The 20136-nt window shown below is 29.5% G+C and overlaps 1 protein-coding gene and 1 pseudogene across 2 annotated transcripts in view; one reads left to right on the top strand and one right to left on the bottom strand.

Moving 5' to 3' along the window:
- LOC107162612 (DNA-binding protein D-ETS-3-like) overlaps positions 1-20136 on the bottom strand; it is a 63830-nt gene that overhangs the window by 10487 nt on the left and 33207 nt on the right. For both annotated transcript variants that reach the window (XM_089230562.1, XM_089230561.1), the window contains exons 6-9: positions 13879-13929; positions 5070-5117; positions 3821-4010; positions 2009-2232 (exon numbers count right to left, since the gene is read on the bottom strand). In XM_089230562.1, the coding sequence (XP_089086688.1) occupies positions 2009-2232; positions 3821-4010; positions 5070-5117; positions 13879-13929 (513 nt within the window). The remainder of the gene's footprint in view (positions 1-2008; positions 2233-3820; positions 4011-5069; positions 5118-13878; positions 13930-20136) is intronic.
- LOC149054210 (uncharacterized) lies at positions 11051-11667 on the top strand (annotated as a pseudogene).

The raw sequence follows: 20136 nt of genomic DNA, 5'->3' as shown, positions 1-20136 counted from the left end.
TATTATTACTATTATTAGGTATTATTTATTACTAATAGTAGTATTAGCATAATAGTAACAGTACGTATACACCTCTAGCGAGGGATATAATATTATATTGTAAAATGTCTTGTCGTCATTCCTAATCAAAAATAATAGATTATTGTAATCTCGTTAGTTTTGTTTCGCTTTTTCTGAGATCACAGTAACTGCAGGTATATTATTGTATTAACCATTCATCGCCGTTTTTCGCGTTTAATATACATCGCATAATATATATATATATGTACTATGCGTCGGCTGCATTCGATTCATCCGAGTTGGGCCTTGAATTAATTTTAGTCCTGTATATTAGTTGAGTGCCAAATTTTAGTTGGGATAGTCCTGGATTTTTGAAGCCTAAATAAAACAATCTGGGACCCAACTAGTATATATGTATATTGTATAGTGTATATACTATTATACTATATTACTATCAGTAATTATTCCTAATGTTTGGTCCAAATTTGATATCTACACAAAATTTATTAATGTACCTATAATAATTTGAAAAATATTTTTATAACGGTTTGATTAGAAATACGTATTATGAAAATAACTATAGGGTTATATTACGATCATAATCCAAATAATCAAGATTATGTCATATTTCTAACAACATTTTTGAAACATGAATTTCTGATCACCTAGGTCATTTCTAGGTCAAAATAGGGGAGTTTACCAATTGCGCTTAAAATTACCTTTTCATATACCAATTGCGCTCTAAACATTTAAGGGTCGATATACCAATTGCGCTCTAAAAATTTTAGGGTCGATAGACCAATTGCGCTCTAAAAATGTTAGGGTCGATAGACCAATTGCGCTCTATACATTTTTTACATGTATTATACAGTTTTACAAGGTTTATGCAGTTTAGTCAATGAAATCTAAAATAAAATAATATTAATAATAATCAGAGAATAGGTGGTTAAATCATAAAGTAATAAGATTTTGAGTTTATATGATGTTTACACGATATTTGTATTTTGCATGCTTTAATAATAATAATATTTTTTTTTAATTATAATTTGAACATGGCATTACAATTTAGAATAATATAATTTGGTTAGTTTACAGAATAATATATTTGTTCAATAATACATTTTTTCACTACGAGGAAAGGAGAATATAATCATCATAAGTATAAAAGAACAATTGCCTACATTAAGATATTAAAATAATTCATTTAGTCACCACGAGGTATAATAATAATATGCTAATTTAAAAAAATATATAATACAATTTTCGTACATCACTCAAATGCATACTTCCGTGATCAAAATATGTGCGTGATAATAATAATGTTTCATAAAATTCCCGATACTGGTATAAAATATATTAAAACCAGTCACTTTAGCTAGTAATCAATTGATCAATAAATATCAGGCAAATTTTAATACAAGCGCAATTGGTATATTGACCGTAAAATATAAGAAGCGCAATTGGTACACTGACCCAAAAATATATGCAGCGCAATTGGTACACTGACCCAAAAATATATGCAGCGCAATTGGTATATTGACCCTTAAATACAAATTTTGTTTTAGGCGCAATTGGTCCATAGCCCAAAATAGTACGAACATGTTCATTAGTTAATGAAATATTTTATTATATTCTGTCGTAGGTAATAGGTATTAAACGAATACCTCTATATAGTGAGGTTAACATAGAAATAAATTACTAAAATAACTGTTAAATAAGTAATAAATAAAAATAATTGAAGTTATTAAAATTAACTTAATCCGTTTTTAACCGTTGATATTATTATTATTATACGAATTATTTTAATTTCAAACATCCCTTTTAGTTTTATTTGTTGCAGTTAAAAAAAACAAAGTTAATGACTTTTTGTATTTAGATTAATATATTTTTGTTTTCTATGATTATAAAATATTATTTCTTTCTGACACGTAAAAGTTGGTTAGTATGGGAAATGAACGATAACTATTTTTATTCTGTTTATTTTATTGTAATAAAATATGAAGTTTACCTGCTGTAGATGTTATTCCAGGTGCATGAGGTGACATGAAGTTTAATTTCGGTGAATGATGGTGATGATGGTGGTAGGTTGTCATAAACAAATCTGATTGATATTTGTACGCAGACGGATCTGCAGCAGCTGGTTGAGTAGCTGCTGCCAACCCTTGAAAGTCGAACTTGTACGCATACCTTTTTCCGTGAACTTTCGTCATTATATTTTTGTCGTAATAATATCTGAAAATCAATAAAAATATTTAAAACATACTTTTAATGGCAACGTAGAAAATAAATAATATTATATCCAAAAATAAAGTATACTTTCTAGTTCAAATAATATATATGTAACGGTAAATCGACTAAATCTATGTAAATATTTAATATTTTAAATTAGTAACTACTAATAAAAAAATGGAAATCTATGTCTAAGTAATTAAATGTTTAAATTACATTTAAATATGTTTACGCATTTAAATGTTGTAGCTTACAATTTGTTTTTTAAATAATTTAATTTAAAATTCAATTCTGTATTATTATTATCATTTCAAAGTTCTATATGTAGGTCGATTAAATATCAGGTGTAGGTGGGAGTATAGTTCGTTAGGACTTAGGCTAATGGGAATGATTCGAGTCGTAATATAAGTACGTAGTTGACGGTGAAAAGGTTTCCAAACCCACGATTATCAATTTATATCCGGACCCCTTTTGAATCTCGTAGATTTAATTTAATTTCTAAACCAAAAACATCGAATGACTTTTACTACTGTGCGATTTACAATTATTTTACATCATTATTGGACCGCATATAGTGACGAGAAAAAATAATAAATCAAATCACTAAAAATAAATTAAAATTATTATTTGGTATTTGGTATTTGAATATTTGGCTTTCGTCACACAAGAAAATCGCTCAAAATAAAACCTTTATTGGTTTGAAACAAAATAAATGCTGCCATTCTACATTCTTCGGAAACGCGCTTGGAATCGTTTTTTTTTTCATCAAAACACGTATTAAAACGGTGAAGAAATCAAAAACGAAATGTCTGGATTAAGTGAGAATTCAGAGGCTTCAGCGCGCTTACAGAATTAATAAACGTTTTCTGTTGTATCGCATTTTCTCCGTGGAAGAAGGGCGTGGGTGATTAACGCACAATCAGTGGCAATCACCGACCAACAACCCCTCGCGTACAATTAGAGCGCCCAAAGCCAGTTTCACACCCCTTCGCTTCCATAGCACTGCTGCCGCCCTAACCATGTAATTAGGATATATTACACGTTAGTCCTTTGGTACCCATTGGATGAGCGAGTACGTGTCTGTCGGAGCAAAGGGCATTCTATAAATCCAATTACTGAGGTATGTTCGAGGTGAAATGTTATGAAAAGAACAAAAATCACTATGCATAAAGGTTAAATCGGCTGAATATAGTTATTTTGTTTAAAAGTGATCAAAATATTCCGACAAGCGTGGCAGTTAGATCCATATATAACACAAAACATAAGAATAGATAAACTGCATTATTAAACCTTCCCTAATAACGCACACATAATTTCATAAATCAACATATTTTTTTTACAATAGATTAAAAATATTGTTGTTTTTTGAATAGTGGTGACAGGAGGATTTATATTATAGTTCTTTTGTTTCCCTTTCACCATATACTCAGCATTTTGGAATACTAGTCCCTGCAAATACTTAAATTACTTGTATTGGTAAAAATAAATATTACGTTCAGTTTACTGGCTATTTTAATTTAACAACTTAAAATATTAATGTGTATATAGTGATAAATATATTATAAAACTCATGAAATACAAATTAATTCACCTTAATGCTCTGCTTAATTTATCGTAGTTCATGTTTGGCTTGGATTTCCTTTCACCCCATCTACGTGCTACTTCGTCAGGGTCGGTTAACTTAAATTCACCGTTCGTACCTTCCCACGTAATACATGCTGCATTACTGCTGTCAGACAACAATTCCAACAGAAATTGCCACAATTGTATTTGACCAGAACCTAAATAAATATATAAAAACATATACTGTTAAAATGATTTTAATGATTACGCTGTGTTTGGTTATTTATATCTGTATTATTTGATTTAATAAAACCAATAGTTATTAATTATTATAAATTTTGAACTAAATTATACAGTTTTTAAGCTTATTTTTACTAATAAGTAATAACTGATATCAGAAACTTAATATTTAGGTACTGTTAACTAAAATTTCTTTCTTAATAAAAAAATAAACTCCGTAATAATCATAATAACGTTTAGAGAATTGTGAAGGTTAAATTTAAATATATTTATTTGGAATACAATTTTATATTTAGTGTTAGTGTAGATAATACGTTAAATACCTACTGAAAATATAAAAAAATTAATAGACACGTATTGTCTTAATTATTATGGATATAGAATGACATAAAATAAAGGGGCAAATGAAACGCGTGTGTCTGGTTGTCAGATAGTACATAAAAATATAAGGGGCATCATAGACCGTGACGAATGGGCTGTAGCCAAGAGTGTGGCAAAAGTCGATTGAATACACGCGACCCAAACATAATTCAAACCAAAGCCGGGAAAATGTCAAGTATTGCGTGGGAATATTTTTTACACAATTAGACAGCTTTAGCAATAAACATGAATCACATTAGTTATTAACATATTTAAATATTTAAAAAAGTATCCAAACATTGGATATTTTAGTTTCTATTTTATAAGATTGGAAATATTATTTTTAATTAAAGGACAGTAACAGATTTGTAATGTTACAAGTCTTAACCATGAAAGTTATATTATAGTAGTGATTCTCTTAATAATATGTATTCCAAAAAAAAAACATTACTTTTTTAAACATTTTAAAAACAGCTTGTACTAAGTATTTTTAAATACTTAACAAAAACATATATTTGATATTTATTTGAAAATGAGATAAAAATTTAAAAACTTAAGTAATAATGAAATCAAATTTCAAGTAAAGTTAAATATACAAACAACAAGGATGGTTTTCACGTCCTACAAGAAAATTATAAGACTTATAAATCATAATATGATAATCTATTTTTACTTACCCGAGCTAGCCAATCGACTGCTGGTTGCTCCAAACATTTGATATGGATCTGAAATAATATGAAATATTCTCAGTTAATTATTAGTAATATTTTTTTAAACATATATTGTTCATTGAAAACGTATCATTATACATCTATTAACATTTGTAAACATGTTAATCAAATAATTAATAATAGATACACGATGGTTTAATATAAAAAATAATAGATGATGTCTTCTTAATTTATACTTTTTCTATTAAATTCAGTTTAAATAATAATTTTCAGTGAATTGATTTGTACAAAGGGGCTAAAAAAATATCCCGAGGGAACAATAAAATAGGGAGTATGTCGAATTGAATTGTTTGTGTACAGGGCGCGCAAACAAAACCACTACCAAAATGTCACTCTAGGCCCTAGGGTCTATAATGGGAGACAAGCTATTTAATGATTTTTCGTAAATAATGGACATGAAATGTACATTGTACACTTTATTCATATAATATGTCCACAGTAGTTAAATCACCTGAATCGTAATACTTTAAGTTGCAAATGCATATTAAGATTTAAGACTATTAATAATCCATAACACATAGAAACTAAACTCAATCTAAATACATATTAATATGTTATATATTTATATACGTATATGTTATATTTGAAATACCGAATATTAGTACATATGTGGTATGTATAAAAAGTGGGGAAGTCGGTCTGATGTGTAATAGGTTTCGAGCGTACCTCGTCAATCGTCACTGTAATAGATGTGTTCAATTTGAATTCAATAATAAAACAGTGCACACGAAAAATGATTCTGAACAACGTTGTATCAACCTTAAATCAGACACCTATTATTATAATTTTTAAATATTACTATTGTTGGTATAGTATACCAGTATGCGGTACCTAAGTTGATATATTTTTCCCCAAAATAAAACAGCTTATTATAGGTAATATTACTATTACGAACTTATTTTCATAAAATAATAATTTTTTTTTATAGTAGAATAAATTCCAATTATATTTTAAATGAAATAGCTACATGGGTATTTAAGAAAAATAATAACATATAAATCAGGTTGCATGTATACACGAATCGTATACAATAAAAGTTAAAGATAAAAAATTTAAATTAATGAATATAAGAAGAACAATCATTTACTGAAGTGTAAAATAAATCTACATTATTGTGTATTTACATTGAAGTTTGGCACTTTAACATAAATATTATTTAGAAAAAGTGGTACTTTTTTAATTTTTAATCAAATATAGATAAATTGTTTTAGTTAATCATTTCTAAATAAAGGTTATATATTTTAATGAACTGTATTGTTTTAAGGAAATAATTAACTCTTAATAATACTATGAAATTTAAATAAAATAATTATAACGTAAGTAATAAGAGATTTATAATTTCAAAAATTAATTAAACTTTTTTCTATTAAGAAAGAAAAAATTTAACTTTGTCTTTAATCATGCGATTCTTAGCAAAATAATAACTTCGTAAAAGTTATATTATTTTATGATATATATTTTGGCTCTCACTTCGCTGGGTTAATTATAAACTGCTGCTTCTGTAAAATGTTGACGTAGTGGCCGGAATTGTGTTTTTTCCCCGGGGTTTGTCTAATAACTTTGTCACGGAGGGAAGTGTAAAAAAAAAGGGTCAGTGAGTAAATAACTGTGACTTGTTATTCTTTCAGGTTGACTTGATAAGCGACGTTTAGGTTGCATTTTAAACGTGATACTTTTCGGCAGGGTCTGACATCTGAGTGCTTACAAAAACGCTTTAGCAGTTCCATTATCGGCACGTGGACTCGTGTACGGCCGTCTGAACTGATTGACAGCTTAAAGGGATCGCGGGGGATAAGGTACGTATAGCATAGGGGAAAAAGGACGATCGTTCTTCTCTTTCGGTCCATAACTTGTACGTCAAGTACCACCTCTCTATAACCGCAGCCAAAGTTCATTATTCTGCCCAACCCTTTTAAACATATTTTTTCCCTCTAACGGTTAAGAAATATTTTTTTTGAATGTTCGACCCTCACTGCATCTAGTTTAGTAGCGTCTCTACTGTATAAGCCGATTTCTGAAGTGGGAGGGGGTGAACTCATATCATATATGATGATTGTAATATAGTATACATAATTATTTTCTAATACGGGACGACAAAATATTCCGTCTTTATTCATCAATAATAATTAGTGGAATAGTTGAATCGTGAGAAGACTCAAACTTTGGTCGATATTATGACTTTAGTGTCTATATCAAGACAAATTTCAAATTAAAAAAAAAAAACCATAATTAAAATCATATTTTAAAACGTGAAAAAACAAGGCATATATACCCTGAAAAAAAAAAGATGGAATTCGTGTATTCCGCCGAGTTATGAACAGTGGTGGGATTAAAAAACGTCGCTCAGACTTTGGAAGTTATGGTCAATTGAAGTTTATATATCCTTTATCGCGGTAATCACATTTAGTCTGTGGTTGGGCGGGTTGCACATGCACATACATTTTATAACTATAGGACAACAGACATGAAGCCGAGTTCACAGCTGCGTCGTCTGCTGTGTGGTGCATCTTTTATCATTTACTGGTTGGTCATTGTAACTGTGGTATCATTAACTAACCACGGTATATACTGGGAAATTTGCTGAGTAAGGTCGATTTAAATTTTTTTGGACACGAAATGGCACATTACGACACAATGTTATCTGTGGACTCGGTTCCATACCGATACCACAAACATATTAACTACTATATTTGTTGCTATTTTTTACGTACCTACAAAAACCTACAAAAACCTACTAAAAAACCGTACGTTTTTTGCATAATATGTAGAGTTATATATAAGATCAAAACCACGCGGTACAGTCAGATCTTTCCATCAGTTGAATATGACTATCTATATTAATCGTTCTCTACGTCTATGCCGGATTCGGTTGCAAGACCCAAATGGCAATAACAACACGTGTGGCACGCGAGCCAAAAGTGGCACGTGAAAAAAAATAAAATTGTGAATACTTATTACGCTATTCAAAAAAGTCAAAGAAACAAATTATATGTATGCATTAAAAAAATTATCATATGTTCCTATAATGTAAAATTGGTTATGATGTTATTAATAAATTATCACTATATTTTTTATGTTCTATTTGTTAGTGTTTACAAACTTTGCAGGGCACGTGGAAAATTGTCAAACCCTTGATTGGAATATTTGGCTCTTAATCCAAAAAAGGTTCGGCACCCCTGTACGGCTATAAGTTCGAAATAAAGTTCTGAGTAACAGTACGAGTATATAGAAAAATAATATAATACCCAATGCTGCGTGTGCTGCAAGAGGGCTAGAAAACGAAACGAACAATATTAAAAAATCGTAATTTATTCCGTTTAGAGCTGTTGCGGGTGTGGAAATCGCGACAAAATCTGACCCCGACGACAAGTAGGTATAAAAGCGTCGCTTGTCGGCTGCATGTCTTTAAATCGGTGTAAAAAATCTGGAAGTCACCGCTGTCACGGTATATAAAAAACGATACAGAAACTTAATAAACCACGCGTATATATATATATCATATTATCAAAACAACGATATCATAATAATACGATCGGCGGCGAGGGCGACACGGTCGGTTGGACATGGCTGTCGTCGTCGTCGTCGTAATCCCACGGGATGGATTTCGGGTTCGAGTTAAACGCCGCGCCGCCTGTTGTGTGCGCGAGTATACCGGCCACTCTTGTTCACGGTCACTTGTTGGGGCGTTTGGCAGCCGCAGTTGTCAGCGGCGGCGGCGGTACACTAGCGAAATCCGCCCACCCAATATATATTATTATTATTATTAACTGCAGTACGAGAAAAAGCTGCCGCTTCGCCGTGTCTGCAGCGTTTGCGATTACGCACGGCCGGAGGAGTTTAATTTTAATTATAACCGCCGCCGCCCTCCATTATTGTTATAATCCCATGCACACTCCACTTGTTCGATTTATATCATAACAATAATATCGCCAACGACACTTTTAGTCGACTAGCACACTATAGTCGTCGCGCCAGCACGACTATGTATTGTTGTGCGCGCTGCACTAATGGAACCGAATAACGCGCGTAACACATTTCCAACGAGATTCCGACGATAACCGTTTTGTACAAAATATTATAACCAGCAGAGTGCTTTTTATTTTTCAATGTTTTTTTTAAACTTACAATTGTTCGTTACTATAATATTGTATAGATATACTTCTTTTATGAGCTTTTCAAGTCGAATACCTATATGTATATAATAATAATAACATGTAATGAACTGACCTGTGTAGGTCGTGTAACTATCATAATATACATTTTCCGAACAACATCAAGGTTGGTGGAGGAGGAATGGGGGGGGGGGGGGTGTTTCAAAATTGTACGATTAGGTTTTACGTTTTCGTATTTAAATGTGTTCAATGTTTTATCCGGTACATAATATTACATTTTCTTTATTATTTATAAATATATCTCACTCGCAGTACCTACTATATTCCTATATATTCACGTCCGCAGATATTAATAATAATAGAACGGTCACCGCAGAACGAACCTAATTTGGAGAGTTATTTTTGTAGTTTTTTATCTGGACTTAAATGGAATTTCGGATTTTAATAGATTTAAAACTTAAAATTTGAATGCTACGTTTATTTCCTATGTACTTAGTTTTTCCCAAAGTATATAGAAAGTATTGAATAACATCGTTCCTACCTACCTACTGATTTAAAGTTTTAATCTAGTAATTTTGTTTCTATGATTAATTTTATGTTATTTTTCCAAACTAACTTATTATACTTAAATATAGTTTAAGCATTAAGTGTTTAAATATTATGACATACTGTGTAGACTATAGACCATTCATATTATCGTACTTGTTATTATTTTTACATTTTAAATATAATTTTTTTCTCGAATCTTTGAACGATTATATTTGATGAAGTTAAACTGTTAAACTACACAGATTTTATCATTCTTTGTGTCGTATAATTATTTACCCAACATAAACGAAATATGCGCTGTTTGCACTGTCTGATTTGTTGGATATGAATGTGAAAATAAAATGTCATATTAAAATTGTCTTAAAAAAATGTATGAGCGTATTTTATCTTCATGTTTTGGTTGAATTTTCATAATATTATATGAAACGCACCAGTCTACCCCAGCCATTTACCAGCTTTTACAGTTGGACGCTTTTACAAAGGTGACGGGACAGCCTAGGGCGGTGTTAGTAATGCGGTCGGTGGTATATAACAAACAAGCCTTTGATGTGTCTAATCAAAACTCATTGAACCGTTGTGCCTGTGGCCTTTGACGGTGGTCGAATAACAAGAGATTATAATAGAATTAGATGTCCACGTTCGGTTTGTTTTATAACACACAAAAAACCACCCCGAGGTATTTATAGTTAATAGAGCTTCCATTTTATTTTTCGTCTGACAAGAGATGAAGATAATTATTATGTGATTCACTATGTCTGCGTAGAGACTTTTATTGATATGATGTCTATATGTATGCATAAAATATTTCATTATCAAACAGTATAATATTATTATTTACTAGGAATCATAGTATTTATAATAATTGATGGTCTACGGATATCTTGCAGTTTAGACATTTTCTTTTAGATTCTGAGCGGAGCGATAAATGTATTGATTTTACCATGATGTGTGTTTTTATTTTTTATTTTTTGTGTCTGTCATCACGTTTTGGGGCAGTAAAAATGCTTCGATTTTTACTTCAGTACCTCGTTCGATCAGAAAGTGAATCTAGTTGGTACTTTGGGGGGTCAAAAGTGAAAAATTCTTAATGCTTTTCTAAATAATCGAGAAAAACAAACTAAACATTTTGGTTTTTGATGTAACTTTAAAACGAATGACCATAGATACATGAAATTTTCACCAAATGTTTATATAAGTCGAATAGGGACAAATGGACGTAGCCGTTTGGACGTGGCTGTTTGGACGTGGAGACAATTGGACGTAAAAAAAAAATACCCTGACGCTGAAATTCACGGTTGTTTGTATCATTTGACAAAAAACTTTCATAAAAAAATGAACGAAATGGGTTTTGCTTCAAGATATAAGAATGATGCTGATTTTTCAATATTTATAAAAATGGTCGTAGCTCTTTCATTTGTCCCAATCGAAAACCTAGATGCTGCTATACAACAATTAGGAGATGACTTACCAGAATGCTTACAACCTTTACTTGATTGGTTTGAGGACAATTATGTTGCAAGGGTTAATAGAAACGGAAGAGGTCGTCGGACAGCATTATTCCCACCACACATTTGGAATTTACACCAACGAGTTTTGAATGGTCAAGATAGGACCAACAACCATGCCGAAGAAGCTAATAGACGACTAAATGTCGAAATGGGAGTTCAACATCCTAGTTTGTGGTCTTTCATCGACTGTTTACGAAAAGTACAAGTTGGGCGAGATGTATTTTATAACCAACTTGAAGCTGGTGAGAGTCCCCCCAAAAAACTAAAAAAATTTATTGACGCAGATAGACGTATTTTAAAAATTGTTCAAAGTTATAACAATAGAACTAAAATATCATTTTACGCGGAATCGCACAAAATATTTCATTACATTAAAATAAGATGATGACCACTTTTTAATATAACAACAGAATAAGATAGGTAGATAATATAATTAATATAAAAAACTATGTTTGACATTCAATAAATTTTTAGATATTATGAATTATTTGTATATTTAAATATTTTATATTCATTTTTGACGTATAAATATAAATAGCTTATTAATTTAATTAATTTAATAATGCAAATATGGTTTATATATATATTTTTTTTTGACGTCCAATTGTCCCCACGTCCAAACAGCCACGTCCAAATGGCCACGTCCAAATGGCTACGTCCATTTGTCCTAGATCGTATATAAGTATATTCTATCCACCACCATGCAATTTTCAAAAAATTTCGACTTAAGTTGAACTATTCATAGGCATTTGAAATTTTCGATCATTATTAGTTTTTTTAAAATTAATATCGATAAAAATGTATTTGTTAGGCAGAAAAGCTTGAAAATGTAATACAAGGCTCTTAACATATTGTTACAATAGCAGTTGAAAAATAAAAGAAATATATGTATAGTCACAATTTTTTTTTATTAGCATTCAAAATTTGAATTTTGACAACATACGTAAAAATCACGAAAATTCGTAAATTATTTTACGCTAGAAATTCATAAAAAATTTTCCTTTTATATCTAAGATTTGAAATTTTTTAATAATCTATAATATATCCTAGACAGATAAACCGTCTTCGCTCAGAATCGTTTTTCGTATACAATGATATAATATCATTGGATTCAGATTTAATTCCATCCTTACAGTAACCCGCTTGTAACCTACTGTACATAGCAGAGCGAAATCCACGACTTACCTGCCTCTTTTTTTCTGCATGTTTATATTTATTCAAATTTATCATTTATTGTAATGAATTAATATTATATTCAATATGTATCATAATAATCGCAAATATAAAATAATCAACTATTATAGCAAATTATTTTAATTACTAGGCAGCCATTAATAACTTACCCATGATTTATTAAATTGTATTATATATAAAATGTTTAATTTTTTAGAAATTTAGTAAGCTTAAAATTAAATTTCATCTTTCAACTTACACACGTGGTATTTTAAATTATACTTTAAATTTATAATGATTTGGTGTGGTTGCAATCAAAAATGATATGCCTATTATAAAGTATAAATATTAAAGTATATTAAACTTTTTTCAATTTTTCGTTGTATAGTTTTTTTTTTTTTTTAAACATACAAATGCTGTTTAAGTTCTTCGTGATAATCCTATTCAAAGAGGGAGAGGAAAACAGAGTAACAACAAAAAATCAATGGATAACATCTACTTTACATGCAAGAAGAATTGCTCATCCATGCGGATGTTATTTGATTGTCTGTCCGAAACGGCTCAGACGATAACATTTTGATAGTGTTCGCACGTGATCAAGCGCATTTGTTATACTAGACCTTTTCACCCCTAAAATTGTTGACTTGATTGGGACGTAAAAAAGCAGAGAATATAAGTTAGTCGACGATCAAAAGGTAAGGTCTCTTTTATGATTTTATTGATTTTACTGGACAACGTGACAATCATGCCATGTGTTTATTTAGGATAACCTTTTCCCCTTTTTAATGTTTTTAACAAAATGTTCTTTTCAAATATTCTACCATATTCATGTTATCATTTATATCGTTTAAAGAGACGTTCTTGAATTTGACTCTTATTTTGCACGATGATATTGATATTATTTAAATTATTAATAAATAATAATATATATATATATCTATTTCACACAATTGATTTATACCATTTTGTAATTGAATGAAATTAATTTTGCAAAATACTCGATTTTTGTGAAAAGTAATAAAATAAAAAAATAACTTCTTAATAAGTAACGTAATTTATTTATAAGTATAATTTAAACTAATTATATTGAACTCCGAGAAGAACCTACGCCTGTTTTAGGAATAATAAAAAAAACTTTTAATTTTAGTAATTTTTCTAGTATTTTTGATTAGTATTTGTTACCTTGGAATTATTTAAGCATATTTGAATACCTAATCAAATACTTTTGTTTTACATGTGAAACAACAAAAATACTTAGTTACAAAAATTTTAATAAATTGTATGCTAGAAAAATAGTGAATGGATTGTTTACTTTATTATTAATGTATAAGTAATTCAGTCGTAAAGTTATTTTTATCTGAAATCTGTATATAGCATTAAATTATTTTATAAAAAATAATTCTAAATACACACCTTGTGTTTGCCCTGATGAATGTGTACTCCATGATCCTTTATAATGAGTATCTAAAAAAAATTCAATTACATAAGTGTTAGAACAATAGATTATAATCAAATATTACAAATAATATAGTTATAATAATATATATAAAGTTAATTTATACTATTAATAATTTTAATAGTTTAAATTATTGTATTAAGAACTTTATATATATTTTAAATTCAAATTCAAAACTGATAAATACAATCTACAATCAAACACTGCATACTGACGGGGTTGGTAAATTGAGTCCCAAATGACCCTAACTCGGTAAATTGAGTCCCGGGGAAAAATAGGTAGTAGGTAAGTTGAATCCCAGAAAAAATAAAGTTGTAGGTAATTTGAGTCCCACGGAAAAACGATTTATATGCATTTAAAATTTAAAAATATGCACTATACAATTTTTATTTTTGATTTGTAGACATTCATTGACTGCATGTACCTATATGATTTTGAATATAGCAACATGCATTTTAATTGAATTTTTATTAATTATATAATTATTTTTTATGCAATAAAAATGCATGTTGCTATTTTCAAAATCATATACATGCAGTCAATGAATGTCCACAAATCACAAATAAAAATGTTATAGTGCACATTTTTAAATTTTAAATGCATATAGGTAAATCTTTTTTCCCTTGGGACTCAAATTACTTACTGCCTTATTTTTTCCGGGACTCAACTTACCTACTACCTATTTTTCCCCGGGACTCAATTTACCGCTTTCAAAATGTACCAAACTTATCTCGGACTCAATTTACCTAGCCCCAATACTGAATAGACATTAATCGTTTAGTATGAGGCAGTGACAATATTAAATATGCTTATTGTTACGTAGTTACTACATACATTTTTACAATTTCTGTAAATATTACTTTTTATCATTTTTTTAAAGGAAATAAGTAACTAAGTTTTTTATACATTATCTTTTTTATTTTTGTACTTATTATGTTTAATACCATTCGCATACTGTCTATGATATATTCATATGTACATAGAAAATAGCAATAATGTTAAGTTTTCATAAGTATAGGTACTATTTAAATTACTTAAAATACGGCGCGTTTGTTATTTTGTCTTTTATTATTGTAGTTTTGAAGTCGAATTTGCATAATTGATTAGTGAAAGTAATTATAATATTAACTAAAAATAAGTATTGTTTTTGCTAGTAAAATTCATATTAATTTTTAAATTATTAAAAATAGGCAGTTCCCCGACCTTTACCTCTTAAATTAGAATTTCAAAATAGAATTTAAGATTTAAATTATGAGTAGTCATGGCCCTAAAGTTATTGTGTTAGTGAACGATAACACCTATTATATTGGTAAGGATAATTTTAGAAAAGTCATAGTTACCACTTTTAAAATAATAATAAATAATATTTTAATTTTGGTCGGCGAAAGAGATATGCAATTTCGCTACATCCAAGTGTAGAAGATAATTCTTATGTGTTAAGATTAGACTACAATATTATAATGCTTTGTACTAATATAGGTACTCATAATATTTATTCTATAGATACGTCTATATATAGTTTCGCCTTGAACTACTTCAAAAAATTTAGTTATTTTGAAACTTATTTGATCAGTAATCAGTATAGCCAGTATAGGTATCATAATAATATATTATAAACTGTTAAGTTATTTAAAATTTCAGATAAATCTTAATACTATAGCCATAAGGTAGATTTATATACCTACATTATAAATAAATTCTGCCAATCTTAATTACTATGTTGCATTTTTTTTTTTTTTTAACATATTATTCTTATTTAATTCTATGATATTGAAAACAATTTACAAAGTGATATATTTATTAATGATTGGAAATATTAAAATTTTGTTCACGGTTTGTCTAAGGTTCTATGCTGACCTATGAGAGATAGATGAATTGTATGAATATGTATACATTTTCAAATTATTGGTCTGTGTGTGTGTTAACTTTCAGGAGCAGTAAAAATCTCAATCTTAAACTTTGGTAATGATTTTTGGTAGAAAATTTAATTTAGTTAGAATATAGTGTCAAAAAAAGTAAATTACAAATAATTCGGAAAAACTAAGAAAAGAAAAAATTATAGAAAAACGGAAATATTTACGCAACATATTTTTTCGACCAAATCGTTTTTTTTTTTTTTTGTGAAATGATAAAGTGTAGTTACTTGAAATTTATTCTAAATATTAATATTAATAATATGTTGGATAACTCTAATCTATATATTTATATGAATTTGAGTATATTTACAGACATTTGTCATTTTGACGTTTTCTTCTTTTTTAACTATAATATTTACTCAATATTTTTTACAGTAAAAAATTTTGAACCATATTATAAGGTTATATTAAGTTGTTCTCGTACAAATTTAAACTACAAAAAATATATGTAGGCACAGTAGGCACACAATGTTTTTAAATAGATTTTTAAACATGAAAATTCATTACGACATTGATTATTTAAAAACGGTTTTTTTTTCAATTTATAAAATACTATTCATATAGAGAAGGAGTGGAAAGTTTTGTTTCCTGTACTATTATTCGTTATTTGCAATTAAATTTTCAAAATTTTCAAAACATTCAAATTATTTTTAATAGCTACCTATTAAGAATTTAATGCGATGAACCTATTCACACTGTTATATTTATGTGGTAGGTACGTCGATATATATTTATTAGCTGATATTAAATACATAATAGTTAATACATATGATGTTATTAGTTATAACTAGGGAACGGATTTAATTGTAAATATATATTTTTATTAGAATGAGATATTTTAAATCTGATAAAAAATGTATACGATTTAGATCATTCTAATTAAAATAACCCCAAATTTATTTTAAATATTTTTACATATTTTGGTATAAATACATATTTTTACATATTTGGTAAACAAGTACATATTTTAGTGATTTTTAATTTTCGACGACTTTAAACATTATCTGCTTCGTCTAAATTAACAAGATTCGAGAAATCGAGAAATCGAGAATTCACAGATTTTTTAGAGAAATATACCGGACAACAAATTCCAGATGAAAGTGCCATCCGAAAGAATTATTGTTAGTATAATTTACGAGGAAACATTAAAATCAATTAGACAGTTTATTCGAACGGTCGTTTAGTTAATATAAGAGTATTCTCCGACCAAACAGTCGCAATTTTTCATTTGCAAACCTTCAACAATATGTTTTTCGCATTGTTATATTCCAGAATAATACTAGTTTTATATACCTACATCGTTTGTATTACTTTCATTTATAAAATATTTTTTTTTGTAATTTTCAATATCTACTACCTAATACGTTTTTTTGATATACTTTTTTAAATTTTTTAATATTTTTTTTATATATTTCGATAAAAATAATTACATATTTATATACATATTCTGATTTTTTTTATTACAATCAAGTTCGCTCCCTAGTTATAACAAATATTTTAATTTAATATAAAGGTAGGTTAGATTAGAGTAGAATTTGACCTACCGTATAACTTTTCAATAGAAAAATAAATTACCATTATTATAATATATTAGTGAATGATTATATCTTAAAATTAGAAGCGTACAAGATTTATCCTATTAGAATCGTTTTCCATATTTAACGATTTTATCACTGAATTAAAATTTTTACGTCCAAAACGATAACCCCGACCAAATAAAAGACGACGCACACTCGAAACTTACTATATACAGCATGTAGAAAGACTTGCTAGAGGTTTTCATTTATTATTTTCATGTTTATGTCATAATTTCTTACTGACTTTACATTATTAAAATATACTATAGATTAAGTAGATACTATATAGAGCGTTTAGACGGTTTGTAATCATTTATTTATATTGGCCACAGACTTATATCATAAAGAAATAAAGCTATTATAAGAAAGTTAATATTGAGAAATGAAACATATAGGCAGTCATATGGTATAGATAGTATGTGGTTGTGAGTTGAAGAGTTCAAAATATTTATTAGTATACCTATCATAGTATAATAATATGAACTAAAAAACATGCAATAAATGTAAATACCATGTATTTTGATGCAACATACAATACTAAATAACTGCATTAAGTAGGTTTCTAATAATAATAATAAGATTTTCAGTTTAAATATTATCGATTTGAAACGAATAAAGCTCGTACCTAGCTATAGGTATCACTGCATGTATATAGTTATTGATTTGAAATAAATTAAAGTAGTATAAAACATACAGTATGTGCTATATCCTGTCAGTAAAAATAAGAAATGCAAACACGTACCGGCAAAAATCATTGATAAGTTGGGGAACGTCCCATTTCTGCTGAGGTAATCCGACGTTTTGATGTCCAACATAATAATTATTCACGCGATAGATCGTTCACCCGATCGTTACGATTATTTCCGACACTGCCATACGTACAAATAGCGTATGCAAAAGGTCGATTTCGATTAAACCAAAACGGTGGACTTTTATATATGATCGAATCGTACACGTGTTCCACAATATATATACGGCGTTTGTGTGCATATGACTGTGTCAGTGTGTGTTTGTCTTAAGTGTGAAAAAGCTCGGCGGTGTGGTGATGTATACAATTCGGGAGAGAATGATATCAGACCAGACGCGACAGTACAACTGACCCGCTGGCGGAATCGAGGTACGCCAGAGCGCCGCGCGTAAAGGAGCCGCTCGCGCGACGACGGTGGACGCGCGTGGGGCGCGGCGTCGGAAAAATCGATGACGACCAATCGGGTACCGGCGCCCACGACAAATCACTCCCCTCGAGTACTTCCGGATTGGTCGGATAGGATATTGCGACGTGGAAACCGGCCGGTATATATATATATATTTAGGGGCAACTGATGTCGGCTCGAGAGTGGGGAGGGTAGCGAAGAAAACATACGTGCCGTGTTTGCTGCCGTTCCCGTCTATCCATCCAACATTTCACTATATATGCACTCCCCCGCTCTGAATTTTTTTCACCCCGTCATCATCCGTGTCGGCTAATAACTAAGTACGTTCAGGCATTCTTTCCTTCCTTCCTTCCTTCCTTCCTGCCTTCCTTCCTTCCTTCCTTCCTTCCTTCCGACGTTTATTCTTATCGTATTTTCCATTACCGTTTCCTTCTATACTTTAATTAGAAGCACATAGTATTTTTTCTCCATTGTTATTAGCGAGGATTTTTTTCTAGTCACGCCTAACAGGTTTCATTAGTATAAATATTTTTTCGGGCCGTTATTTTATTATTATTAACACGATATGTGCACATAGCGCGTTAAATTACAATCCATTATTTCCGATTTGTTATAACTAAAGGTTAGGTTACACATCACATTTCATAATATACAATGTTAGCACGTCATCGATGTTTTACGATGATTTTGATTACAAAACATTCGTTTTAACGTATAATAACACTCACTTAGGATAGTTTTAAATTTTAGTACATTTTGAAAATTATGACCATCAGAAATAGTATCGTTTCTTTTATTTATTTTTTATAATACTAAACCAGTCGTGGGTTGCAGTTAAAAATAAATCCAAAAAGTTTGGTGACGACTGACGGTGCAATGCAATACAGCAATAAGGTATTTAATTACACTAAGTTTAATAATATTTGTATAATATTATGTGAAATGAGTTGGTTTTGACTATTATAACACGGAAATCGTAAACAGTGCGGTTTGTCAAATCTTAGGACCATACATACAAAGATAATTTTTATATGATATTTGAACATTCTTTATATCATACTTGGCGCACAATTAGGTATAAACCTTTTCGTCTATTTCTATCTCACTTTCTCATATATTATACTGTTTATCATCTTGTTGGATATCACTGCATCGTTTCCACATAATATTATCATTTCAACAAACTGTTTTGGTTTTTGTAGTATAATAGGTACGCGTTTATTATTCATATACTATAATTTTTGTCTTATACCCCCCCCCCCCACCCCACACACACCGTGTTCAATGATAGAATAATATGACTTTGTTTTATACTCCACGGTTCGATAATTTGCATCACCGTTGCAACTAAGCGACCCTTGCGTACACTCATTATATGTATACATAATAAAGCACGGGCCACGGTCGCGGTCAGTTGAAGACTGCATATGATTTAAATAATTAAAAATTGTACCTACCGACAGCTTTTTATATTTAGTAACCAAATTTATTCATAAGTATGAGGTTTACCAAATAATGTTTTTTTTTTTTTTTTTGACAAAATTGATCGCCATTATATTTTCCTTTAA

This window comes from Diuraphis noxia, unplaced genomic scaffold, assembly GCF_037042655.1.
Source record: "Diuraphis noxia isolate RWA-SAM2 unplaced genomic scaffold, SU_Dnox_SAM2 contig0009, whole genome shotgun sequence".
Lineage (NCBI taxonomy): Eukaryota > Metazoa > Arthropoda > Insecta > Hemiptera > Aphididae > Diuraphis > Diuraphis noxia.
The sequence above is the reverse complement of the archived record's forward strand: the minus strand, read 5'-3'. Positions and strand labels throughout refer to the sequence as shown.